General features: G+C 39.4%; 1 protein-coding gene across 1 annotated transcript in view; it reads left to right on the top strand.

The window, feature by feature from the left end:
- The window catches only part of ELP3 (elongator acetyltransferase complex subunit 3), a gene marked incomplete at its 5' end in the record, with an annotated part of 93,322 nt that extends 67,935 nt beyond the window's left edge, over positions 1-25,387 (top strand). The window contains 1 exon segment of the mRNA XM_014589633.2: positions 23,071-25,387. Within this exon segment, the coding sequence (XP_014445119.1) occupies positions 23,071-23,147 (77 nt within the window).
- Between the last annotated feature and the right edge of the window lie 2,559 nt (positions 25,388-27,946).

Below are 27,946 nucleotides of genomic sequence, written 5' to 3'. Positions count from 1 at the left end.
GGAAAGAGTTTTAATTTAGGGTGATTAGACAAGTCACTGTGGAGATGAGATCATTCTTAATCATAATGCTCATTTATATGACCTTAAAGCTATATCTACAGTCTCCACTCATCAAAAAAAAAAAAAAAAATCAGTGTACCTTATATAATGCAATATGGCTTCATAAGACAGGAATTAATGGTCCTACACTCCAGAACCACTAATTATATAAAATCATACGTGGGCAGAAAGCAGAAGTTATTTTGTTTCACTAAACTACAAATGCCTGAGATTTGCCTACTGGACCCCAGAAACTTCGCCTGTGTTCCAGGGTACTCCACATCTCCCTCAGTTTCAGGAGACAGTTATTTTATTCTTTGTATTATAATCTAGCTGAAAAGAAGAGTACATTTGTAACTATGTCTGTCTGATAATGGATTCCTAATCCCTACCAAAGTGCTTCAAAAAAAGCTCTCCTTCCTTATGGCATATCTATTTGCTAATGGACACAGGAAGTCTGCCAAATACGAACTAGTTTGTATCACATGCGTGTTTGTTAATGCAGGACTTATGAGAAAGGAAAAGGAAATATTGTTTCCTATTTTAGACTCCCTTCTTCAGCTCTTTATATAATTTATCTTTTAAATAAATTATCCCCTAGCTGTTCTCTAATTAAATGTACATTTTCCAGGCTCTGTATATTCCTCTGTTCCATTTTGGTGTTCTAGCAACAATCATACATGTTTCTTCCTCAGCGCATGTTCCAGTAAGATTCTTTTAATCATTATTAATAGCTGTCTTTTTAAAGACAATAGAAACAACATGAAGTATTGCTCTACTCTAAGAACTCTATTAATTTGAGCATCAGTATTAATAAGACTACCATTGATGACATAGAATACTACTTTGCTAGCTAACAAATTAGCTAGATGATTGCTAATTAGTGTCTGAATTGCAGCTAGACTGTGGAGCCTTTGTTACGTAGCTCCTCTTGAAGTCTCTATTCTGTGACTTGACATTTACTCATTTGGTGATGAATCAGGTACCAGTTTGTAGTGCATTATATATCAAGTGCACTAGACCATTCCTCACTCAGCACCACATGGCTATATTAATTAGTGTTCATATTTCAGGTATTCTTAAATAGCCATTAGTGTGTCTCTACCGCTCGGATCTTATGGGCACCTGAATTTTCTATGACGTTTCCTAGGCAGAAGTTGGTGTTGCTGGTCTGCGGTGACATGTTGGCAGATGCTAGGGCTAAGCCTAGGTCCATGCATTCTGGCCTTCAAATCTCAGAGGATGGCTTATTAATGCAGACTCTGTACACCCATAATGCAGACTCTATATACCCATAGACCTTTTTTCCCTATTCTTGTTCCTTTTGGTTTATGGATATTAAGATTGATGGTCGTAGGCTTTTGTTTAGGAGGAGGATTAAGTTTTAAGATAAGTGACTGCCTTTATTGTAAAGTTAGACACTTCATAGGCTTTTTTTCAGAGAAAGGAAATCTTCACCAAAAAGTGGTCTAACCCAGTGGTCCCCAACCCTTTTGGCACCAGGGATCAGTTTTGTAGAAGATAGTTTTTCCACAGTGGGCCTGGGGTGGCTGAGGGGTCGGTGGGGGTGGGGGTGGAGGTGGAGGTGGGGGTTGTCCCTGAGCTTGTTTTCCAACAACTCTACAATCTCATCTTAGGTCTCCTACGAGAATCTAATGCCACTGCTGATCTTACAGGAGGGAGAGCTCGGACAGTAATGTGAGCAATGGGGGGGAGGCTGTAACTACAGATGAAGCTTGGCTCTCTTGTCTGTCGCTCACTTCCTGCTCTGTAGCCCTGTTCCTAACAGATCACAGACCAGTACTGGTCCTTGTCCCAGCACCTAGGGACCCCTGGACTAGCCTCCACTACTTGCCACTTGCCACCAGCTCTCTATCAGGAAGTCTATTTTAATAGTTTGTTACATTGTTAGCTCCTTATCATTGTAACTTTCATATGAACAGTACTATTATTTTCTCTAAATACTTGCCATTACCTTAATCTATTCAATTCTATAAAGTTTTTCTATTTTAAATCTATTAGAGGCAGGAATTTGGCAGAGTCTTCATTTTGGGTGAGCAGATATTACTAAATAACGCTGAAAAATATTGATGTTGCCTTTCTTAGCAGTAACCTAATACTGGTTTTACAGAGCCTTTAAGTTTAGGGTTTTCTGATTCCAACATACACAGAGAATTTCTTACTTCTTTATCAGTTCAGCTTCAGCATTTGTTTCTGATCAGCAACTTGCATTCCAGGACAATAGCTGTTGAATTTAGGATTTGAGTTTGTGGCCACAGGATAGTTTGCTTTATACAACTCCATCTTCTACCTGCCTGGGCAGCCAGTTACTGAGTTTGCTCGCTATTTATGAATGAGTCACTAATGTTCAGTATCCCGGTCCAGAAGTCCCAGGTCTATACCATTTGCAGTTTGTTGCCGTATACTGAAAAATCTGGCTAGTCCTTGGCTGTTGGGGTTATTTACTGTTGTATAACATACCATCCCAGAATGTCCTGGCTTAAAACCACCACCATTTTATTTGCTAAATGATTCTGTGGGCCAGAAATTCACTGGGGCAGGGAAAGGACTGTTCGTTTCTATTGCATGATGTTAAGGCTAGCACTGTCAACATGAGTACCTTGGGTTTTCACATGTCTTCTCCACATAACTTGGGCTTCTCATAGCATGATGACTGGGTTCTAAGAGGAAGGAAGTGAAGGCGTAGGCTTAGACATACTAGAACAGGTGCAGGGGGTGGTGAAGTGGTAACACAAGTGGGGCCGCATGGGCAAGGTCCTGGATTCACCTCCTGGGACTTCCCTGGTCACAGCGGGTATACACACACACATGCACAAGGTCCAGGCCGGCTAAGACTGGCTGACTCAAGACCTTGTTGAGTGTACTCTCCACACCCGCGTGGAAGAAATGAATGAATCAACTGCTTTTTTTTAAGTCCCAAAACATCTATATTGGTTATTTATTATTATATAATAAATTACCTCAAATCTTAATGACTACAACCACAAGCACTTATTATCATAATCTCTGTAGGTATGGAAAGTAGGTTGCCTGAGTGACCCTGAGTCAGTCTCTCAAAGGGCTGCAGTCATCTCAAGATTTACTTAGAGCTGAAGGATCCACTTCCAAGGTCACACAGCAGTTAGGTCTTAGGGCTACAGTTCCCTTTCCATACCATCAGTCCTAGGACTGTTCATCACACGACAGCCTGCTTCCCCCTGTGAAAGTTATCAGAGAAAATGAGCCCCTTTGAGATAGAAGCCATAGTCTTTTTATAACCTGATCTCATGAGAGAGAGAGTCCAGCCTAAACTCAAGAGGAAGGGATTATACCTTTTGTACCACTTTATTTCACTTAGCAAAATGTCTTCAAGGTTCATCCATGCTGTGGCATGTTCGAAGTTGTTTGTAAGGCAGAGTAATATTCCATTGCATTTATACAGGGAGTCTTCAGAAAGCTCATAGAAAATGTATATCATGAAAAAACTATTCATGGATTTACCAAAAAAAAATTATTGCCAGCAGACATGAGCACTTGTCAGAGACAGAGAGAGAGGGAGAAAGCACCGCCTTACCTTCAGTGAAACATGGTTATACTGCAAACCCTCCTCCTTCAATTATCCATCCTGTAAGGTCTGGACACACATGCATGCTTACACACAAGACATTTTTCAAGCCACTGGGGTCAGGACTTGAACTGAGGTCAGCCATAGGGGATCCAACTCCCTTAACCACTAAGCAGTTAGGTGAGCCCTGCACCAAAATAAACGTATACTTCAACTCCTTTTTTTTATTTTTTAACAAATTTTGAATTCCTTTCATATACCACATTTTGTTTGTCCATCCATTCAGTGGACATTTGATTGTTTCCATCCTTTAGCTATTGTGAATAATGTTGTTGTGAACATTGGTATACAAATACCTGTTTTAAGTCCCTGTTTTTATTTCTTTTTTTCTTTTTTTTTCGAGAGGTTTTTACTATAGGGCGCGTGCGCTCACCAAACAGACAGAGAGACAGAGATAGAAAGCGAGAAATCCCCCCCCCCCCCCGAGGGTGATGGCCACACCGAAATCCCTTCTCCTCCATTCTCCTCTCGGGATCTTGGGCACGCATGCACATACGCGGGGCGTGAGTTTAAGCCACGGATTCTGGGACTCGAACGCGGTCGACTACATGGGAGTCCCGCGACATAGCCATTACGCTAACTGCTGGTCCCAAGTCCTTGTTTTTATTTCTTCTACTTATATACCCACTAGAGGAATTGCTGATTCAATTGATAATTCTGTTTAAACTTTTGAGGAGCCACCAAATTGTTGCCATTTTTACATTCCTAGCAACAATGCACAAGGGTTCCAGTTTCTTCATCTTCACCAACACTTAGCTATTTTTCTTTTTAATAGCCATCCTAGTAGGTGTGAAGTGCTTTTTTATTGGTGTTTGTTTTGGTTTTGTTTGTTGGGTTTGTTTCCCTCTATGAGGGGGAGAAAGAAAGAGAAGGTTTTGCTGTGTCACAATCCTCCTGTCTCAGCCTCCCAATTAGCTAGGATTACAAGCTCATGCAACCTTTGTGCCCAGTCTATTGAGGCTTTTTCAGGAACCAATCCAGGCCACTTGTGTCCCATTCAATCCCCCAAGCAGTGATGCTACGAGTGTGCTGGGCCTTTATTGGGGTTTTGACTTCATTTCCTTAATGATTAATGATGTTGAACATCTTTTCATATGCTTGTCATTTGTTTGTCTTCTTTGGAGAAATGTCTATTCCAAGATAATGTGATTTGCCTTCCATTTTCTTGATAGTTTCCTTTGATGTGCACAATTTTTTATTTTAATGAAATCTAGTTTTTCACTTTTCAAATATTTTTAGTGTTATATAAAATTGTATGTATTATGTTCAACATGATGTTTTGAAATATGCATACACATTGTGCAATGATTAAATCTAACTAGTATCTATTTTTCTTGTTACTTGTGCTTTTGGTGTCATATTTCAGATAACTATCACCAAATCCAAGGCTATGATGATGTTCCCTTGTGTTTTCTTGTAAGAGCTTTATATAAAGTTTTTGCTCTTGTTTTTGTCTTTGATCTATTTTTAGTTTCATTTTATATATAGGTTAAGATAAGTGTTCAGCCTAATTCTTTTTGTATGTGGATATCCAGTTTTCCCAACACCACATATTAGAGAGACTGTTCTTTCTTCCACTAAACAGTTTTGACACCTTTGTCAGAAATCTCTTGACCAGAGATGTTAATTTCTGGGCTCTTAATTTTGTCATCAGTCTGAATGTCTATCCTTATGGGAGCACCACACTGTTCTGATTACTGTAGCTTTGTAATAAGTTTCAAAATCAGGAAGTACAAGTTTTCAACTTTGTGGGGTTTCTTTCAGGATTATTTTGACAATTCTGGGACCCTTGAAATTCCATGGGTTTTTTGTTTTGTTTTGTTTTGTTTTGTTTTTATCGTTTTGGCAAAAATTTAAAAATACACCATTAGGATTCTGATAGGGATTACATTGAATCTGGATGTAGTCATGGGTAGTATTACCCACATTGTTACCCATCTTAACAACATGATGTCTAACAATCCATGAACACAGGATGTCTTTTGATTTACTTAGGACTCTCATTTCCTTTAGTAATGTTTTACAGTTTTCAATGTACCAGTCATATCTGCCTCAGTTAAAATTATTCCTAAGTATTTTATTCTTTTGATACTATTATAAATGGAATTTTTGTTCTCTTTTAAGATTTTTCATTGCTAACATATAGAAATATAACTGATCTTTGCATGGTAAATTCATTTATTAGCTCTAAGAATTTGTGGGTACAATGTTGGCATAATTGCTGTCGCTGGACTCCCATGTAGCTGACTACAGTTCGAGTCCCAGACCTGGTGGCTTAAACTCATGTCAGGCACATGTGCGTGCATGCCCAAGATCCCAAGAGGAGAATGGAGGAGAAGGGATTGCAGCATGGCCACCCCCGCTGGAGGGTGATTTCTTGCTTTCTGTCTCTATCTCTCTCTGTCTTCCTGGTGAGCACACATGACCTATAGCAAAAACCTCGCAAAAAAAAAAAAGGAATTTGTGGGTGTATTATGTAGATTCTTTAGGGTTTTCTACATGTAAGACTCCGCCATCTGAAAATAATGATAGTTTTTATTCCTTTCTAGTGTAGGTGGCTTTTCTTATGTTTTTAAATTTTCTCTTAAATTTTGCCAGAGGGCACTTGGGCCTGCCAGAGAATGCCCATGGGGGAATGATCATGCTGCTATCCTTTCTCCATCTCTCCTTCTATTTTGGATTTTAGACACATATGCACATGTTTCTAGTATGTTTTTAAGCCATTGGGTCCAGGACTCGAACCACATAGTTAGCTACATCAAATCCAGCTACCCTAACCATTTTGCCACAGGCTGGCCCTTTTATTTCTCATCATTGCCTGATTTCTCTGGCTAGTCCTTTCAGTACTATGTTGAATAGAAGTGGTGAAAATGTGCAACCTTGTCTTGTTCTTGATCTTAGAGGGAAAGATTTTAGTCTTTCATCATTGAGTATAGTATGTTCTATATATGTCTCTTAGATTTAATCTATCACAAGTTGTTCAAGTCCTCTCTTTTCTTACTGATCTAATTTTTCTATCTATTATTGAAAGTGAGTGTTGAAATCTCTAACTTTAACTGGAAAATCTGTTTCTGTCTTCAGTCCTAAGAACTGTAAATTACACTCCAGCATCACTCAACTATAAGTTACAATGGTAGCTTTTTGTTTGGATTTTCTATACCTGCTATATAAGTTACCTATTTTTATCCTTTGTTCATTTTTACTTTGTTGTGATCTAAGTATAACCCTTCCAAAATATGTAGAGGAACCTTTTGGCTGCCGGGTAACAGATTCTCCTGAGATATTCTCTGTTTTTACAAGATGACAGGGAATAATGTATTAATATACCTTATTAATGAGCTAAAATTATACATGAGTAACCTATATTTATTAACTCTGTATGTTATTTTTTTTTAACAAAACAAGAAAAAAAATGTCTCTCAAATATTTAGGTCATTGAGTTAATTGATTTCATTTTCAAATGTTGAATAAAGACCTTTTCTCCAACCTCAAAATTGGTGTGCATTATTGAACAGTGAAATTATTGCCATGCTAGGAGATCAATGCGATATAATAAAGTCACATTTCAATAGCAAATGAATAAAACTAATGAATATTTTTTTTGCTCTAGGCATATATCAAGGACTCAATAAATAGTTGATTAATTGACCCTAAAGTAATTAGAACAGTTTCTAAAAATATAATGAATTATCATCTCAATCTTTTGTGTCTATTTGGAAAAATCAAGAGATTTAAGTTTCAGAAGATAGATTTAGCCTATTTCCACTCTCTGTTCAAGTTGACTGAGTATATTTTAGGTTCATTTTTATCCAATAACAGTACTGGCAATGAAGGGTAGCCTTGTGACCTAACAAAGGTAGTGCCAGAGAACAAAAATATGTTCTATTTTCCTATTTCAGACATGAAAATATCTAAATGATTAGGCCAAAGTTTGTCTTTCTTTGAAGAATTCCAGGAGATAAAACTTGTCAATTTCCAAACTCCTAATACATACTTAGTAAATACTTGATCAATTTTAGTATTTCTTCCTCTATTAAGCCATGTAATAATTCTGTGCTTTTTCTTTGTCCACTTGGAATCATAACCCAAGTTCTAATATTTGTTTTTCCATAGGCATGAAGAATTTATATATCTCCCTATTTAAACAAGCATTCATGTAGTTTAAACTACTTAATCTTTCTTTTTTTCATTTTTAATAGCTTACTGTAATTCTAACAAAAAGGAAAGTTTATAACAACTTTTAACCAGTGCCTGTGTCTTAGTCTATGTATTTCTTACAATCTTGGAGGCTGGTAAGTCCAAACTAATTTGCCAGCTAACCTGGTATCAGGAGACATTCCTCAGAGTTGGTTCCTACTGTGTGTACTCACGTGGCAGAAAGGCAGAAGGGACAAACAGGTTTTCTAAACTCTTTTATAAGGGCACAAGTAAAAAGCCTTTATGACATCAGCATCTCCTAAAGGCCCCACTGCTTAATACTGTTGCACTGGGGATTCAATTTCAGTACATGAATTTGGAGAAGACACACATTCAGACCATAGCACTGAGTAACCCCCAGTCAGGTTAAGAACATAACCAGCATCCAAGAAGTGCTTCCTGTTGACCCTTCCCCTCTCTTGCCTCCTCTTTCCTCCCAGTATCCTAACTATTGAGTTGTCAGAAAAGTCATGATGTATTTTTCTATTTTTCTGTATAAAAGTATGTCCTGACTTTTCGGGCGTGGTGGCGCCCGCCCTATGGCAAAAGTATGTCCTGACTTTTCTGACAACTCAGGATATTTTAATATATCCTTTTCTTAGGACTTTCTTCCTTGTTTTTCTTTATATTTTACTACCTAATTATATACTATCTAATTATATACTATCTAATTATATACCCCCTAATTATATAGTTCCATTTTCTTATTTTTAATTTAGGTAAGTAGAATCATTTTAATTTTCTTTTTTTTAATCTATGTACTTTTGCTCAACATTGTGAAATGGAGTCACATTATGTAAAGACCTTTTCTCCAACCTCAAAATTGGTGTGCATTATTGAACAGTGAAATTATTGCCATGCTAGGAGATCAATGCGATATAATAAAGTCACATTTCAATAGCAAATGAATAAAACTAATGAATATTTTTTTTGCTCTAGGCATATATCAAGGACTCAATAAATAGTTGATTAATTGACCCTAAAGTAATTAGAACAGTTTCTAAAAATATAATGAATTATCATCTCAATCTTTTGTGTCTATTTGGAAAAATCAAGAGATTTAAGTTTCAGAAGATAGATTTAGCCTATTTCCACTCTCTGTTCAAGTTGACTGAGTATATTTTAGGTTCATTTTTATCCAATAACAGTACTGGCAATGAAGGGTAGCCTTGTGACCTAACAAAGGTAGTGCCAGAGAACAAAAATATGTTCTATTTTCCTATTTCAGACATGAAAATATCTAAATGATTAGGCCAAAGTTTGTCTTTCTTTGAAGAATTCCAGGAGATAAAACTTGTCAATTTCCAAACTCCTAATACATACTTAGTAAATACTTGATCAATTTTAGTATTTCTTCCTCTATTAAGCCATGTAATAATTCTGTGCTTTTTCTTTGTCCACTTGGAATCATAACCCAAGTTCTAATATTTGTTTTTCCATAGGCATGAAGAATTTATATATCTCCCTATTTAAACAAGCATTCATGTAGTTTAAACTACTTAATCTTTCTTTTTTTCATTTTTAATAGCTTACTGTAATTCTAACAAAAAGGAAAGTTTATAACAACTTTTAACCAGTGCCTGTGTCTTAGTCTATGTATTTCTTACAATCTTGGAGGCTGGTAAGTCCAAACTAATTTGCCAGCTAACCTGGTATCAGGAGACATTCCTCAGAGTTGGTTCCTACTGTGTGTACTCACGTGGCAGAAAGGCAGAAGGGACAAACAGGTTTTCTAAACTCTTTTATAAGGGCACAAGTAAAAAGCCTTTATGACATCAGCATCTCCTAAAGGCCCCACTGCTTAATACTGTTGCACTGGGGATTCAATTTCAGTACATGAATTTGGAGAAGACACACATTCAGACCATAGCACTGAGTAACCCCCAGTCAGGTTAAGAACATAACCAGCATCCAAGAAGTGCTTCCTGTTGACCCTTCCCCTCTCTTGCCTCCTCTTTCCTCCCAGTATCCTAACTATTGAGTTGTCAGAAAAGTCATGATGTATTTTTCTATTTTTCTGTATAAAAGTATGTCCTGACTTTTCGGGCGTGGTGGCGCCCGCCCTATGGCAAAAGTATGTCCTGACTTTTCTGACAACTCAGGATATTTTAATATATCCTTTTCTTAGGACTTTCTTCCTTGTTTTTCTTTATATTTTACTACCTAATTATATACTATCTAATTATATACTATCTAATTATATACCCCCTAATTATATAGTTCCATTTTCTTATTTTTAATTTAGGTAAGTAGAATCATTTTAATTTTCTTTTTTTTTAATCTATGTACTTTTGCTCAACATTGTGAAATGGAGTCACATTATGTGTATAGTTAACTCGTTTACAGTGATATGTATGATTCCATTTTGGAGATAACCCATAATTTATCTGTTTTACTCTTACAGATATTGGCATGGTTTCCAGTTTAGGTGTATTAATTGCTTATGTACTTTGGGGCACACAAGCACACATTTCTATGGCTATAGATGCCTAGGAATGAAACTTCCATGTTATAGGAAATGTTTTGAAGTCTCTTTATATTAGAGTTTCAGTTGTTCCAATCTGTTGAGTATGTAGTAGCATTTATTTCTGGAATTTTTTTTTTTTTTTGAGAAGTTATTGCTATAGGGCACGTGTGCTCACCAGAAAGACAAGAGAGAGACAGAGAGACAGAAAGCAAGAAATCACTCCCCCAGGGCGGATGGCCATGCCGAAATCCCTTCTCCTCCATTCTCCTCTCGGGATCTTGGGCACGCACGCACAGGTGCCCAGCATGAGTTTAAGCCAACAGGTCTGGGAATCAAACCGCGGTCGACTACATGGGAGTCCAGTGACATATCCATTATGCTAAATGCTGGTTCCTCTTTCTAGGTTTTAATGTGTATTCTCTGATGACTGTCTTTTCATATGTTTATTGGCCAGTTAGATAATCTCTTTTCCGAAGTTCCTTTGTATGTATGTAAGATAGTTTTTCTAAAATCCAGGAGACATCATCATTATTATTGTTATTATTTAGTCAGTATTCATTCAAGTTTACTGGTATATATGTCATTTTCTTTGCTCTCAATTCTTCCTGCATCTCTCAAAGTTTATTCATTTTCATTGACATATAGGACTCCCACCATATGGATGTACCAGGTTCTTTCCTTTACTATTGATGGATATTTGGGTAGTTTGCAAGCATTGTTTTCTTTATTACTAACTTACTTAGTAACAAGTTGGTAACAAGTTATTCCAGTTTTTTAATAAATTATGTATTTCCATTTTATTTTTGACAGTTAAATCAAGGGTATTACTATATACATCATTTTCAAAGGAAAATTTTACATTCTTGGGTCCATTAATTGTTTATTCCCTTTGCTCTTCCCACCCACCCTCTATCATCTTCCCTCCCTTACAGACTCTGGTATTTACCGTTATCCTCCTTATTGTCATATTTTTGGATCTTTAGGTTTCTTTCATACAGTGCAGACATTCAGAATATATTGAGCAAGGATATACAATGTTTATCAAAGTCTGGCTTATTTTTCTTAGCATTAAGTCTTCTATAGTCACCACTTTTGAGTGAAATGACAGTGTCTTAGTGTTCTTTATGGCTTAATAGTATCCTATAGTGTGTCTGTCATAATTTTTCAACCCAGCTATCAGTTCTTGGGCACTTAGGTGGATTCTGTGTTATCAGAATTGCAAATAATTCTGCAATCAACACAGAAGTGCAAATGTCCTTTGAACTGAGTGTTTCCCTATTTTTTGGGTAAATACCAAGGAGTGGGATTACTGGATTATATAGTAATTCTACTTGTAGGTTTTTGCAGAATTTCCATATTATTTTCCACAGTGGCTATACCAATTTACTTTTCCACCAACAGTGTAGGAAGATTTCCTTTTTGCCAGAGCCTCACCAGCACTTGCCATTCTTTACGTTTTTGGTCATAGTCATTCTCACTGGAGTTAAGTAATATACCATTGTGGTTGGGGCCAGTAGGTGGCAAGGTGGTTAAGGGTGCTGGACTCCCACATGATCCACTGCGGTTCAAGTCCCAGACCTAGTGGCTTGCTTTCTCACCATCTCTCTCTCTCACTCTCTCACTCTGTCCTTCTCTGGTCAAATTAAATAAATGAATAAAGTTAAATCATTCTTTTTAGAAATCATTGTTGTTTGATCTCATTGCTCTTATGGTAAGAAATGTTGAACATTTTTTTCATTTGTGTTTTGACCATTCATATGGCTTCCTTAGAGAGCTGTCTATTCAGCTCATTTGCCCATGTTTAAATTGGATTATTCAGTTTTTATGGGTAAGCTGCTTGAGTTCCTTATACATGCTGGTTGTTAATCTCTCATCTGAACCAGTTTACAAATATTTTCTCCCACTCTGCAGGTTGTATCTTCACTGTTTTTAGTGTTCCCTTTCTTGTGCAGAAGGTTTTTACTTTGATGTAGTTCCACTTGTCTACTTATGGAATTAGTGCCTGTCCTTTAGGGTCTTATTTAATAAATCTTCACCTATATCAGTATTTTCAAAATTTACCCCTGTGTTTTCACCAGTAGTTTTATTGTTTGAGTCTTTACATTTGAATCTTTGACCTATTATGAATTGATTTTTGGTAATGGTGAAAATCAGGGTAAAGTTTCATTTTTCTGCAGGTAGATATCCATTTTTTCCAGCACTGTTTGCTTTTAAAACTTTCTTTTCCCCACTAGATTCTCTTGTATTCTTTGTCAAAGATCAGTGGCTATGTTTTGCAGTTTATTTCTGGATTCTGAATTATATTCCATTGATCTGTGTGTCTGTTTCTGTGCCAGTTCCATGATATTTTTGATCATTGCAGCTTTGTAATGTATTTGGAGGTTAAATAGTGAGATATCTCCTACTTTACTCTTTTTTGCATAGTACTCCCTTGGAGATACAGGGCCTTTTATGATTCTAAATAAGTTTTATGATCATTTTATTTCTGTGAAGAATGTCATCAGTAATTTGAGAAAAAAATGCATTGAATTTGTAAATTAATTGGAGTTAGAATTGATTGGATTATATTAAGTCTTCTAATCTAAGAAGATAGGACATCTTCCCATTTTTAAAAAAAATCTTACTCAATTTCTTTTTCAGTTCATAATTTTCCTTGTAGAGGTCTTTTATCTCTCTAGGGGTGTGTGTGTGTGTGTGTGTGTGTGTGTGTGTGTGTGTGGTAGGCAATTGTAAATAGAATTGTCTTCTCAATTCTGCTGTCTGTTTGTTCATTGTTATTGTATAAAAATACTATAGATTTTTGTATATTGATTTTGTATCCTGCCACTTTCCTGAACTTATCACTTTTAGGAGTTTTTTCATAGATTTTTTTTTTTAGGTCTTCTATGAATATATATCATCTGCAAACAGGGACAGTTTAGCTTCTTTTCCTATCTGAATGCCATTTATTTTAGTCTCTTGTGTGATTGCATTGTCTAGAACTTCCAGCACTACTGTGAAAAGGAGTGGAAAAAGTGGGTAGTTTTGTCTTGTTTCCCTTTTTAGTGGGAAAGCTTCAATTTTCCCCATTCACTATGATGTTAGCAATGGTTTATCATGTATGGCTTTTATTATTGTTAAGGAATGTTTTTTCTATATTTTGCTGAGGATCTGGATTATGAAAGGATGTTATATTTTATCGAATGCTTTTCCAACATCAACTGATACGATCATATAGTTTTTACCTTTCCTTCTGTTAATGTGCTCTATTAATTACACTTATTGTTTTGAGTATGTTGAGCCATCCTTGCATCCTGGGATAAAGCCTACCTGGTTGTAGTGTAAAATATTTTTGCTGTGTTATTGGATCTATTTGCTATCATCTTGTTGAGAATTTTTGCATCAGTATTCATTAGGGATATTGTCTATAGCTATTTTTGTTCTATCCTTATCTGCTTTTAGTATCAAGGTGGTGGAGGCTTCATAGAATGAATCTAGGGTTTTGTTTTGTTTCGTTTTTCCTTTTGTATCTTTAGAAATAGCTTAAGGAAAATAAGTGTTAGCTCTTTTTTAAGTTTTGTAGAGTTAAGAAGCAAAGCCATCAGGACCTGGGCTTTTCCTTTTTGCAAGACTGTTTATCACTGATTCAAACTCACTACTTGTTATTAGTCTACTCAGAATTTTTATTTCTGCCTGGTTTAATCTAGGTAGCCTGCATGTGTGCAGAAATTTTTCATTTCATCCAGGATATCTGGCTTGTTAACATATAGTCACTTGGCAATAGTCTCTCATAATGATATGTCTATTGTAATATTACCAGCTTTGTTAATGATCTTATTTATCTGATTCCTTGCTCTTTTTTTTTAATTATTTTAGCTAATGGTTATCGATTTTGTTCATCCTCTCAAAAAATAGATTTTTTTTTTTTTTTTTGGTATAGTTCTTTCATTCTCTATTTCATTTATCTCAGCTCTTTTCTTCTTTTCTGGTAATTTTTAGTTTTTTGTTGTTGCTTTCCAGTTCCTTGATATTCAACATGAAGTTATTTATTTGCCACCTTTCTGGGGTTTTTTTCTGGTAAACACTAATTGCTGTGAACCTCCCTCTAATTACTGGTTTTCCTGTATCCCAAAGATTATGGAGAGTCATGTGTTCATTTTTGTTGGTGTCAATAAATCTTTTTATTTCAATAATAGTATTTTCAGCAGTTTCGAAGTGATTCAGAAGTAGGTTGTTAGTTGTCATATTTTTGTGTATTTTCAAGGGCTTTTTCTGTTGTTGATTTTAAGTTTAAGTCCATTGTGGTCAGAAAAGATGCTGGATATAGTTTCTAGACTTTTAAATAAAAGTATAAAACAAAAAGCTTTTCGTGCCCTAATATGTAGTCAGTCTTTAAAAATGCTCCATGTGGGGGACCAGCAGTTAGCATAATGGCTATGTCGCTGGACTCCCATGTAGTCGACCGCAGTTCGAGTCCTGGACCCGGTGGCTTAAACTCACGCTGGGTGCATGTGTGTGTGTGCCCAAGATCCCGAGAGGAGAATGGAGGAGAAGGGATTGCGGCGTGGCCATCCCCCCTGGGGGGTGATTTCTCGCTTTCTGTCTCTCTGTCTGTCTCTGTCTGTCTGGTGAGCACACGCACCCTTTAGCAAAATAAAAAACCTCTCCCAAAAAAAGAAGGAAAAAAAATGCTCCATGTGAGGAAGAGTAAAGCATATTTTGTAGTTCTTTGGAGAAATGTCCTATAAATGTCTGTCAGTGCCAATTGGTTTATGGTATCAATTAGCTCCTGTGTCTCTCTGTTTATTTTCTGTCTTAGACGATCTGTCTATTGTGACAGTAGGGTGTTAAAATCTCCAACAATTAATATGTTGTTATCAATCTCTCCCTTTAGATACTGCAATCTTTCTTTTACATATTTAGATGCCCCAAATTTATTTTTCTTTTTCTATTACATATTTATGTAAATAAATGTCTTTTAATTATTTAATTTTATTTATTTATTCATTCATTTATTTTAATTTGACCAGAGAGAGACCAGAGGGAGAGAGAGAGAGAGAGAGGGAAAGCGAGACAGCAAGCCACCAGGTCTGGGACTTGAACTGTGAACGGCTATGTGGGAGTGTCCAGCACCTTAACCACCACACTACCTGCTGGTCCCATGTAAATAAATATTTATAATAGTTACATTTCCTTGCTGAATTATTCCTTTTAATACCATATAATGTTCATCTTTGTCTCTCTTTTTTTTTTTTCTTGGAGAGGGTTTTTTGGGGTGTTTTTAGTTTGTGCTTTTTTGGTTTTGTTTTTGTATTTTTGCTAGAGGGCGTGTGCACTTGCCAGAAAGACAGAGAGAGACAGAAAGACAGAAAGCAAGAAATCACCCCCGAGGGTGGATGGCCACGCCACAATCCCATCTCTTGCATTCTCCTCTCAGGACCCTGGACACGCATGCATATATGCCTGGCATAAGTTTAACCCACCAAGTCCAGGACTCGAACAGCAGTCAACTACATGGGAGTCCAGCGACATAGCCATTATGCTAACTGCTGGTCCCATCTTTATCTCTGTTTACTGTTTTTATCTTGAAGTCTATTTTTTCTGATATCTGGCCTCTTAAAATTTTTTAAATAGTTTTTTATTTATTATTATTATTCTTTGACCAGAGAGTGACAGAGAGAAAGGAAGAGTGAGAAAATAAGCCACCAGGTCTGGGACTTGAACCATGGCTTTCCCTGTGGGAGTCCAGCACCTTAAACACCATGCCACCTGCCGTTTTTTAATTTTTATTTGACTTTTTCCATCCCTTAACTTTTAGTCTACATATGTCCTTATCAATGAAGTGTGTTTATTGTAAACAACATATAGAGGGTTCCTGTTTTTTTTTTTTATCCATTCAGCTCATCTTTGTCATTTAATGAGAACATTTAATCCATTAACATTCAGTGTTATTATTGATATGTTTGGATTTATCCCTGTCATTTTGTTAGTCTTTTTTTTTTTTTTTCAAGTTGTTTTGTGGTGTCTTAATTTCCGTTGGTTTCTCTTTCATTTTCCTGGTGTATTCCTTTGAGTATTTCCTGAAGAGCCAGTCTAGTGTTGGTGAATTTTTTTCTCTTTTCGTTTATCTGAGAATGATTTTGCTTCTCTTTCCCATTTGAAGGATCATTTTTCCAGGAATAATCTTGGCTGAACTTTGTTTTTTTTTTTCTTTCAAGGTTTTAAATATTTATTCTCATTATTTCCTTGCTTGCATTGTTTCTGTTGAGAGGTCTGATGCTAATCTAATGGGCAGACTTGCCATTTCTCTCTTTCCAGTTTTAGATTGTCTTTGTCTTTGATTTTTTTTTTTTTGAGAAGTTTTCGCTATAGGGTGCGTGTGATCGCCAGACAGAGAGAAACATAGGAGAGACATAGAGACAGAAAGTGAGAAATCACCCCTCAGAGGGGATATGGTCACGCCACAATCCTTTCTCCTCCATTCTCCTCTCAGGATCTTGGGCACGCACGCATACGCGCCCGGCGTGAGTTTTAAGCCACCGGGTCCAGGACGCGAACCGCGGTTGACTATGTGGGAGTCCAGCGACATAGCCATTATGCTAACTGCTGGTTCCCTTTGTCTTTGATTTTTACCACTTTGGCTATGATGTGCCCTGGAAAGAACTGTCTTTTTTTTTTTTTTTTTTTTTAATTTTAGAGAGATTTTTGGTATAGGGCATGTGCACTCGTTGGAGAGGTAGAGAGACAGAAAGCGAGAAATCACCCCCCAGTGGGCATGGCCACGTGACAATCCCTTCTCTTCCCAGGATTTTGGGCACCCATGTACACAACTCAGCGGAGTTATAAGCTGCCAGGTCTGGGAGTCAAACTAAAGTCAACCATGTAGGAGTCCAGCAATGTAACCATTACATCATCTGATGGTCCCATGGAGAGGAATGTCTTAGTTGAATGTGTTTAGTGTTCTTTGTATTCTTGCATCTGAATCTCTAGATTTGGAAATCTTTTAGATAATATTTCAGAAAAGAGAGTTCCTATGCCTTTTCTCGTCTCTTCTGAAATACTAATTATGTGGATATTTGGGCACTTAATGATGTCTGGAATTTCCTGTCTGCTGTCCTCATTTTTAATGGTTATTTTTCCATTCTTTTTGGTGACTTGGACAAAATCAGGTTCTGTCTTCATAGTCAGAGATGCCTTCTTCTGCATGACCTATCTACTATTAATACTTTGAGAGGAGGTTTTGATTTCCTGTATTGCATTCTTCATCTCCAGGAGTTCCGTTTGCTTCTTTTTTGTGGTGTCTATCTCTTTATAGAATTCCTCCTTAATGTCATGGAATTATTTTTCTCATCTCCTGAAATTGTCTATTCTCTCTTGCATCTCATTGAGTTAATATTCTGAATTATTTTTCTGACATTTCTGTGATTTCTTGTGTTCTTCCCATTGTTGGTGGGGAGTTATTTTGTTCCTTTGAGGAAGAGATATCTGATTCTCTCCTTTTTCCGGGAGCTCTGCTTTGATTTTTAGGCATTTGGTGAAGTGCTCACTTCTTCCCAATTTTTTGGGATAGGTTTCTAGAGCCGTATACTTGGGGACTTCCCTATGGTGTGTGTGAGCACTGTGTCAGTTTCCCTATTCTGTATGTGGGAGTACTGGAATCCACAGTGGAAGTTTGGGGGTTTGAAATTTCAGAGTGGTGTTTCCTCTCCCTTTTCTCCCCTAGAGGAGAGAACTCCTCCAGAGCTGCAGTATCTTTAGGTGGTTGGTTCCTTTTCCAAACTCACCAGCCCCAACGTGGCTGCAGGCTGAGCTGGAATGGCAGAATGTGAGGTGGCAGCACAGGTTGCAGAGTGCACGGGCAGGATGCAGATGCCCTCTTACCTTGCTGTGGCTTGTTTGGTGGTGGGGTGGGACAGCAAACAGCACAACAGCCAAATGGAAAAATCCCTTCTTCTCTTCCACGAGAATGATGTGGGGCAGGATAGTGAGTGACACACATGCCAGCCTCTACCTTGCTCCAGCTGGTTGAGTGGGGGTGCACCGGTGAAGAGCATGCCAGCTAGATGGCTAATTCAATTTTGATTGTATGAAAATTTCTTCTTTATTTTGCTTCATTCATAAAGGAGGTTTTCACTGGGTAGAATTCTGGGTTTGCAATTATTTTCTTTCAGTACCTTGAATCTACTATTTTCCCAGTATTTTCTGACTTTTAATGTTGCACATTACAGTTAAATCAGATGTTAGGGTCATCAGGTGGCATAATGGTTAGGGCGCTCGACTCCCATATGTCCAGCTGTGGCTCAAGTCCCAGATCCGGTGGCTTGAAACTCATACCAGATGCATGTGCATACATGCCTGAAACCTCAGGGGGATAATGGAGGAAAAGGGATTGTGGCATGACCATCCCTTTCAGGGGATGGAGGGGAGGGTGATTTCTTACTTCCCCTCTTACTGTTTCTGTCTCTCTGAAGAGTGAACACATGTTCCCTATGGCAAAAAACCTTTAAAAAGAAAGAAAGAGAGAAAGAGAAAGAAGGAAGGAAGAAAAAAGAAAAAGATGTCTATCATTAAGGGTATTCCTAGGATTTTATTTATTTTATTTTTTTTTATTATTATTTTTTTTTTTGAGAGAAAGATTTTTGCTATCGGGTGCATGCCATCACTGGAGAGATAGAAAAACAAAAAGTGAGAAATCACTCCCCAGGATGGCCACACCACAATCCTTCTCCTCCATTCTCCTCTCAGGATTTTGGGCACACACACATATGCTCCCGGTGTGCTTTAAGTCTAGAACTTGAACCACAGTCGACTGTGTGGGAGTCCATTGATGTAACCATTATGCCATCTGCTGATCCCCCTCAGGCTATTTTTATGACTTTTTAAAATATCATTGTTTTTTCCAATTTTGTTTTTTCTACTTGTACTGTGATGCTTCTAGGTATACATTTTCCCACTTGGGCTTCTTTAATCAGTGAATTGATTTTTTTTCCCCCATCAGTTTTGAGTCATTTTTAGCCCCTAACCCATAATATATTAACTCTATCCTGTTTTCTCTCCCTTCTCTTCCTGGGATGCCAATTAAACATTCGCTAGACCTATTTATGCCAGACCTATTTATTGTATCCAGCGTGTCTCCTACTCTCTTCCCCACCCACACTATTTTCTTTCTCCATACTTTATTATTGATAGTTTGTTGTAAGGCATAGGCACTCACTGGAGACAAGAGAGGGAAAATGAGAAAGCACCTCCCCCCACCTCCCAGAGGGAATAGCCATGCCATGGTCATTTCTCCTCCATTCTCATGGGATTTTGCTCAGGCAGGCGCACATACCTGGTGTGTTTTTCAAGCCACTGGGTCTGGGACTTGAACTACACAGTCATGTGGGATCCAGCTACCTTAACCTCTACCTTAACCACCTGCTGGCCCTTGTGAGGATTTTGGACATGCGTGCACAACCACACAATCTGGTGTGTTTTTCAAGCAGCCAGTGCTGGAATTTGAACCAGTCGGTCATGTGGATCTGACTCCCTGTGCTCAGTGTTTAACTACTACCCTACAGGGCAGGCCCTAAGGCATCTTTTCTATAAGCTTAAATACTCTTGACTTCTATGCCCTTTCTCTAGAATCTAGTTTCCCTCTTTGTGCCCTCTTTGTTACTTTTTCCCCAAAATTCTTTATTGTAGTTCTTGTCATTTTAAAAGCAGTGACTGTAATTTATCAAGGTGTTACTGAAAACTGTCCCCTCCCCAGTAGTTCTCACATTGGTAAGCCATACCTGTGTACAGAGATTTTTACTGCCTGCCTGTGTTGTCAGACCCTTTGCTGTTATTTATTGTTTCTTACGGGGCACTGTTATTGATATGGAAGTACAGTCACTGTGTTTCAGTTTCAACTAGCGATTTATCAAACAAAGGACACCAAAGCACTAGACACAGATACAGGAGGTAAGGTGATCGAGATAAGTCCAAAGTCCTTGGTGTGCTGTCAAAGGTGGGACGTGTGGCAGCCTTGATGTCTCAAAACTAAAATTGGGAAAAGGAGGCTCACCCTCAATATAGGTGCCTTAGCATGTTAGAACTTCTGGGCACACAGCCTAGCTCTGAATTAGGGTTCTTCTAGTCTCTAGCAGTGTGACCCTGAATTATGACTCACATTTCTTCAGGTAGTAATTCCAGTTTGTTAGATTTTTGCTGTTGTAGTTAGAATTATTTTATTTATTTATTTATTTTAATTTGACCAGAAAGAGACAATGAGAGAGAGAGAGAGAAAGTGAGAAAGCAAGTCGCTAGGTCGAGGACTTCAACTGTGGCTGGCCATGTTCGAGTCCAGCATCCTTAACCACCACACCACCTGCTGGCCCTCCCCATCTCGTTAGCTTTTAACTGAGTTGATACATGTGGAGCCAGCCTGTAACATGCAATGCCTGGCATATGTTTTAATGCTCAGAAAAGGTTGTTTTCCTCCTCTAGCTTTAGAGTCACTCAGCTACCAAATTATTGCTGCCCTGTTTGTGTGTGTGTGTGTGTGTGTGAGAGAGAAAGTGAGAAAGCAAGTCGCTAGGTCGAGGACTTCAACTGTGGCTGGCCATGTTCGAGTCCAGCATCCTTAACCACCACACCACCTGCTGGCCCTCCCCATCTCGTTAGCTTTTAACTGAGTTGATACATGTGGAGCCAGCCTGTAACATGCAATGCCTGGCATATGTTTTAATGCTCAGAAAAGGTTGTTTTCCTCCTCTAGCTTTAGAGTCACTCAGCTACCAAATTATTGCTGCCCTGTGTGTGTGTGTGTGTGTGTGTGTGTGTGTGTGTGTGTGTGGTTTTTTGGGTTTTTAAAATGGAATTAGTCAGAATCACAAGCTAGGTAGCATCTAGGTTCATTTCCTGCTCTTAATTTATTTTTTAAAAGGAATGTGTATTTATTTTTAGTGTTTTAAGGCTTTATGATGATGTTGAATGTATCCCCTTAGGACTAAAATGCTCTAGTAACTTGGAAAAACAAGGCGTTGTGTTTCAATCAGGTACCACATTGACTGGTATCCATTTGCCCATGTCAACATCTGGGATTGTTCCTTTTTTTATCTTTGGTTAATTTTGTTAAGGTTTTGTGAATTTTCCCCCTCTATTTTTATTAAAGCATATTGAGCAACCCATAATTAACCTCTGTTACAGCCAGCGACTGAGGCAGTTGACGTGTGTGTCTTTTATGTGATTTCCTTTTTCCTCAATCCTTAGAGTGGGCAAACTTAGAGTTTTAAGCTAATTGGTTTTCAAAGAGAGGGGAAGGGAGTCAGGAAGCAGAATATTCTTCCATTGTGAAGGGCTTGAGGATATTTGGTTCAGAAAAAAAGCTCAGAGATGCTGCAGCCTTGCTCTGCTCCAGATGGGAGGTTTGGGGAGAGGCCAGCTGCTGTGGAGCAGTGAACCAGAGATCTTTGCGGGGAAAGGGGCCTTCCCACCAAGTGCTAAAGGGTCTTCTCCTCACATCAGGCCAGGGAGGTGACCCCAAAGCTGCTCACAGATCCACACATTTTTAAATATCACTCAGCACTTTTCAAGGTATTCTGTGTTCACCTGACTTCATCATCATCGTCATAGCTGGCAATATGGTAAAGATAAAAATATGTATGGTGCCTGAAGAGTAGGAAAAAAGCCCTCGGAATATAAATTCTGGTAGTGGATTAAGTAACGTGGAGGGTAAAGCAAAGCAAGCATTTGGACTGCCACTCCCTCCAGTCCTTAATGCTCTTCCAGCAACTGTTGGCTCTGTAATAGCGCACCCTGAGAACTGCTACACGGAGCCATTTAACTCCCGCCCATTTCCCAGCCCAGGAATTTGGCAGCTTCCCTTGCAGGTGGTCCGGTGGAGAACTCGGTTTCTTGTTCAGTCTGCATGCGCTGCACCTCAGAGGGAGGCAGCAGCAGTTAGGCTGGGGGGCCGGGAGACGGCTGAGGCAGCCTGTGCACGTCAGTCCAGGAGGTTGGCTGACGTCAGCTCTGAAGGGTAATTGCATTTTCTTGGCTGGCTAACAAAAGGAAAGTTACTGTGACGATGGAGGACTCCCTGGGAGCCCTACTAAGCATGAAGCGGGGGTCGGCGCAGAGTGAGGCCTTCACCCAACCCAGGTCACAGCACACTCCCTTCTCAGCTGGCTGGGTGCAGGCATCCTGACTGTGCCAGTCTCTTCTGCAGACGGTAGGAAAACGGAGAGCTGCTTTTCAAGGGCACAACGAGATACAGATGGGGATATTTTTTGTTTAGTTGTTGTTCAGTGAGAGAATATTGGAGTCCGTGGTCAAGCTTCCTCCCCAGAATATGTAAAGGTTTCTCAGAGGGCCCAGAGATAGCTCTCCATCTCATCACATCATTGAAACCCAGGATAGGAGCTCAACAGACACTATGTACCTCTCCTTCAGAAGGGCCCGTAGCAACGCCTGGGTGCCATTCCCCACGTTGGTAATGACTTCTAGGGCTCACCCTCAATATATAGACAAAACTACAGGGCCCAAGCTTGTAGACTCAGTTGGAATCATTACTGAGGAAAGCCTAGCTGTACCACAGGAAAGCAATTCTGTGTACCAGCATGCAAACTTACTAAACTGACATTCTATCTGGAATAGAATCTAACCTATGAATGAGTGGAAGAGGGTCTAAGACTGAGGGAAACAATGGCTGACCACTGAGGGAAACAATGGCTGGCCCCTGAGAGTGTCTACAGTTTTGCTCATTAGATACTCTGTTTTCACTTTGGTTTTTCTGCAGGGGTCGGTACCAGGAATTATTATAGAAAGATCGGCTACAGATTACAAGGCCCATACATGGTGAAGATGCTTAAATAACTGTCACATCAGTTCACATTCATGTGCTGTCCTCCCTGGAAGAAGACAGAGAATCAAGATTTCTTGAATTCTCAGCAGAGAGGCTGAGAGGAGCAAACTACCTACACCATCCCCCAGGCGAGGGGCTTCACTTCATCCAGCTGCTGCACAGGCTGGAAACTGCTTTTAAGGCTCGGACCAGGCAGCTGCTGACCAAACCCTGGAGCCACTCTCTCCTGTGTGTACCCAAGAAATCACTTCAGTTTTTGAGGCTTAAATCTTTTATCCAATTTCTAAATACTGCATGCGGCCTGCAGGTGACCTATTTTGATTAAGACACGGTGACAAAGACTAATTAACTCATTTGGATACCATAACTCATGAAACAAAGCTAATCATTGTCATTTGAGGAGCAAACTTAGGAGTAGGTTATTTGTCGCTCAAGGGACAAAAAGTCAGGTTGGATCATATGAAAAACGACCAGACTTGGATCTCTGGCCCTTAGCTACATAGGCATCTGTGCATGAGTTAAGAAAATGAGCTGTTTTTGTTTTTGTTTTTTATGGAAATCATCCTGGTTAATGCACTGGTGCTCTAAAATAACAGTGTGAAGGGGGAAAGAAGAATTGAGTTTGTGGGTTTATGTTTACGCCTGCCTGCGGCCACCTCAGCCTTCCCCAGTGGGGAGTTCATCATCCAAGTGGGGCCATGACAAAGAGCCTTTATTTCACATTTTTTATGGTCTGTACTTGGCACACTCTTGGCAGCTGTGGAACAGTCTGGGCAGCCACAAGTGTGGTGTCCAGAAAGCATCTGGCTCTCCCATTTATCTGTCCTGAGCATGCAGAATCTGACACACACGTGGCTGAGGCCGTGTGGCCTTAAGTCAAGACTGGCCACCACGAGGGCTGTTCCCTGCATTTTCATTCTTTAACGTGGATTCTGGTTTGTGTTAGAGAAAGGTAAGAGTTCACCTTTTGGGTGAAAGCAAAATAAAATGAAAAATGGGATGATTGGCTTTTTCAAAGATTCATCTCATAGAGCTGCCTTTCTGAAGCTTCCAGGTAATCTACGAAGAAGCCTTACTGAGAAGGTCAAGACCTAAGTTAGAGCATGGCTTTACCCTAGGCCCCTGGCTTCTGTGGCATTTTATAAAGAGTTAATAGAATCAATTCTTCTAAAAGGGTTTAAAAATAAAACATCTTTAACATACAAAGAAGAATGATGTGGGGTTTTTTCCTCTCTGTAAATCCAGTGCCATTCGCATGAATTTTGACAGGTTTCACTGTCTACCCATTGCACTGTTCCCGTTCCCTCCCGGGTACCGTTTGCCAGTTCATTAAATTGCTACACGGCAGCCGCGGTGGCTTTCTCATGGGCTCACTATGGAACTGCAGCGGCTTTTCTTGAGTGTAGTTTAGGGAGATTAGCTACATCCCATGCTCCTTTTTTTGGTGCCTTTTCCCGTATTAAAAAAAAAAGAAACTATTAAACTAATAAAGCGTACACTTTCCTGGCTGTAACATACCCATTTCCGGGGATAGAACCCAGTGTGTGCTGGGCAGGGCCCAGGCTTGCCTCAGCCTGCAACATAGCCCTGCATACACAAGAGTCACTGGGCCTCAGTTTTCTCTTCCTGTTTACCCAAATGAATCAAAATGCTTCATGTATGAGAGAGGCCTTTGTGAAGCTGTAAAAGGGCATTCACATGGTAAAGTTTGTTTTAATGGATGGCAGTTGAAAGCAAATTTTGAAACAGAAATGCTTACCAACTTGTACCTGATACCTATCAGTTATTGCCCAATCCTGATTTCCACCCCAAGATTCAGGAGATTCTTCTTTCTAGCTCATCCTGTGGCCTTTGCAAAGCTGCAGAAATTGGAAAGTTTTACCAGGTGTCAGAGCACCTCCTGCCTTTCTGCTGCTAGGAGCATTAGATTTTTGGGACTGCCAAGGGCTTCTCCTGCCATGCAGGTGTTTTATATCTCCACAGCCTGGCTCTCTTACCCTTCTTGAGACCTGCGTTCCCATGACCACCTCAGGAGAAAGATCAGCTAGACTTGATCCTACCAGCCTCAGCATGGATCAATCCAAGCAACAGCCTGTTTCTGATCCATACTAAACAATTCCTTAGCAACCACCCCAAGCCCAGTCAAATAGCTGTGATTTTATGTTCAGCTTTTTGCTAAAGTACTTAAAGAGTTTTTTTAAAAATGCACCAGCAGATGGAGTAACAGCTATGTTATTAGACTCACGTAGTTGACTATGGTTCAAATCCTAGACCCAGCAACTTAAAACTCATGCTGGGCACGTGTGTGTGTGTGCATGCCTAAAATCCCTAGAAGAGAACAGAGGAGAAGGGATTGTGGAGCATCCTTCCCCCAGGGGGTGTTTTCTCACTTTGGCAAGCATATATGCCCTAGAGCAAAAAAAGAAAAAAAAAAAATCTAGCCATATCAGAAACAGACTGAAATATATTTGAATAGAAAATGAGATTTTAAAAATACCTAAATACCTAAATCACCAAATGAAAAGAGCCTGGTAAAGCTCATTGTTTCTTAAAATTGGAAGTAATCTTTGTCCATTTTTCATCTCTTCTGACCCCAAAGTACTGAAAAGTACAATTTAAAAACCAAGTCTCTTTTGAATACCAATTTTCATTGCCAAAAGTTGTTTTTCTTGGGGGGAGGGGATCATCATAATTGAAAACACAAAACTTTGTTCTTAAAGAACTCCCAGACCCCTGAGTTCACAAAAAGAGAGAGCTCAACATCTGGGTTCTGAAAACCTGGGCTCCTCATTAACTGCGAAGCTTTGAGCAAGTCTCCTCAACTTTTTCAGCTGCGATTTTCCCATTTGCAACATGAAATGCTATAGGTAGTCAGATATGAGCAGAGTCCCGAGAGAACCAATGTAGGGGGCATCAATCACTGTTATCAGGGGTTGCAGCTAGACCCCCTGGCGCCAGGAAGGGAAGCTTATCTTACTTTTATAACTTGAGCTGTCATTGAAAGACCTGGGAAATGTAACTGTGATATCTTCCCCTCCCACAGCTATGCCTGTGCACTCAGAGACCATCCTAGGCGCCTGACCTGTACTTTACCTTCCACTGGAGGCACTAGACCTGCGTGGGCAGAATTGTCCCTGTGCGCATTCTCACACCTTCAAAGTCCACGCTGGGCATGCACCAGCATATGACTTCCCCCAACCAGGCAATGAAGTTCCCTTTACCAGACAAGTACATGGGCAAAACAAAAGCACAGAAAAACAAACAGTAGGGCTGGCTACAGTGATAGACCTCCCCTCCTAAATATTCATGACAAAACCCCACAATAAAAGTAACACCTCACCCCATACATGGTACAGTTGTCACTTGGTAGCTTGCCTGCCCAGATCCTCTTCTGGGTGTGTTATATTATTAAAACGTCTGTTTCATACTTTTATCCTGGCTGTGGCTTTATTTGCATCTCAGGACAGGTCTCTACCTTAGAGCTCTGGGCCCAAGAACCAAGCACCCCATCAGGTTGCATTCCCTTCCCCTAGCCAATAACATAGCCCTGTCACTCAGGGCAAGTATGAGAATCAAATGTGTCTTATTTGAGAGGTGCTGCATAAACCGTGACATTATATAAACATTTACTACTCCTGCTTTGATGAAGTGGCATCTCTACACAGTGCTGACCCTGACAGGTAATCTCTAAGCTTCCTCATCTGTAGAACAGGAATATCAATAGTACCTGCCTTGTACAGCAGACATAGGATTAAATGAACTCAAGTATGCTGAGTTCTTAGAACAAGGGACTGATGGAAAACCACCACTAGCTATGACTAGTAATATCTAACATACGCAGTATTTGGCTCACTTCTTTACTGAAGAAGTTTCTCATTTGCTAAGAGTAGAATCTCTGATTTTTCTAAGATTATCTTAAGTTTTCCTAGAAGCCAGTGTTGGGAAGATAGTATCTAGCACTGTAAGGCCCCATCCCCTCCATCCTGTAGTTGGTCTCAGTTTCATTCACATAAATCAAAGGTTATAGCTGTTACATCTATGCCTTAATGGTGAAGATACTAGCAAAAGGCCTTTCTAAACATCACTGTAATCCTGGAGGCTTCGCTACAAGTTGTCTGGTGTCAGCATTCCTCGCTGATTTCCTGTGTGGGCTGGCAGCTGTGTTCACTCAGGGAGTCCCTCCAAAGAAGTTTGGCAGGCTTTTATGTTGGGGGGCATGTTTTTCTGTATTAAAGTTGTGTACACCAGCAATATATTCGTGTCTCACTCTGAAAGCTGTTCCAAAAACAAGTTCACAGACTTTTTAAAGAAACTGATTTTAACATAGGTCATCAAATTTATGCTCATAAAATGTAGCAAGTCAGCTGCTTTTATCCATCCTACTGTAATCACCATTACCCAAATGTGCCTCTGTCTCTAACATACCTGAAATACCCTCCTGTCCACCTCGGGGTTTTCTCCATCATTCAGGAAGGGAACAACCATGTGTTGAGCCCTCACCATGCACTGGGCTCTACTTCCAGTCCTTCTCCTAGGTGATCTTGAGTAAACCTCAGCACCATCCTCAAAGTAGATGATAGTGCTTGTCATGTAACAAAGACATGGGATGGAGTCTTAGCCTCTGAGTAAAAAAATACTATAAAGAGGGCCAGCAGATGGCATAGCAGTTACATCACTGGACTCCCACGTGGCTGACCACAGTTCGAGTCCTAGACGCAGCTTAAAACATGCCAGGTACGTGTGTGTATGTGTGTGTGCCCAAAATCCCAAGAGGAGAATGGAGGAGAACGGATTGCAGTGTGGTCATCCC

Source organism: Tupaia chinensis, unplaced genomic scaffold, assembly GCF_000334495.1.
Source record: "Tupaia chinensis unplaced genomic scaffold, TupChi_1.0 Scaffold000366_1, whole genome shotgun sequence".
Lineage (NCBI taxonomy): Eukaryota > Metazoa > Chordata > Mammalia > Scandentia > Tupaiidae > Tupaia > Tupaia belangeri.
This window is presented reverse-complemented; position numbering and strand designations above follow the sequence as displayed.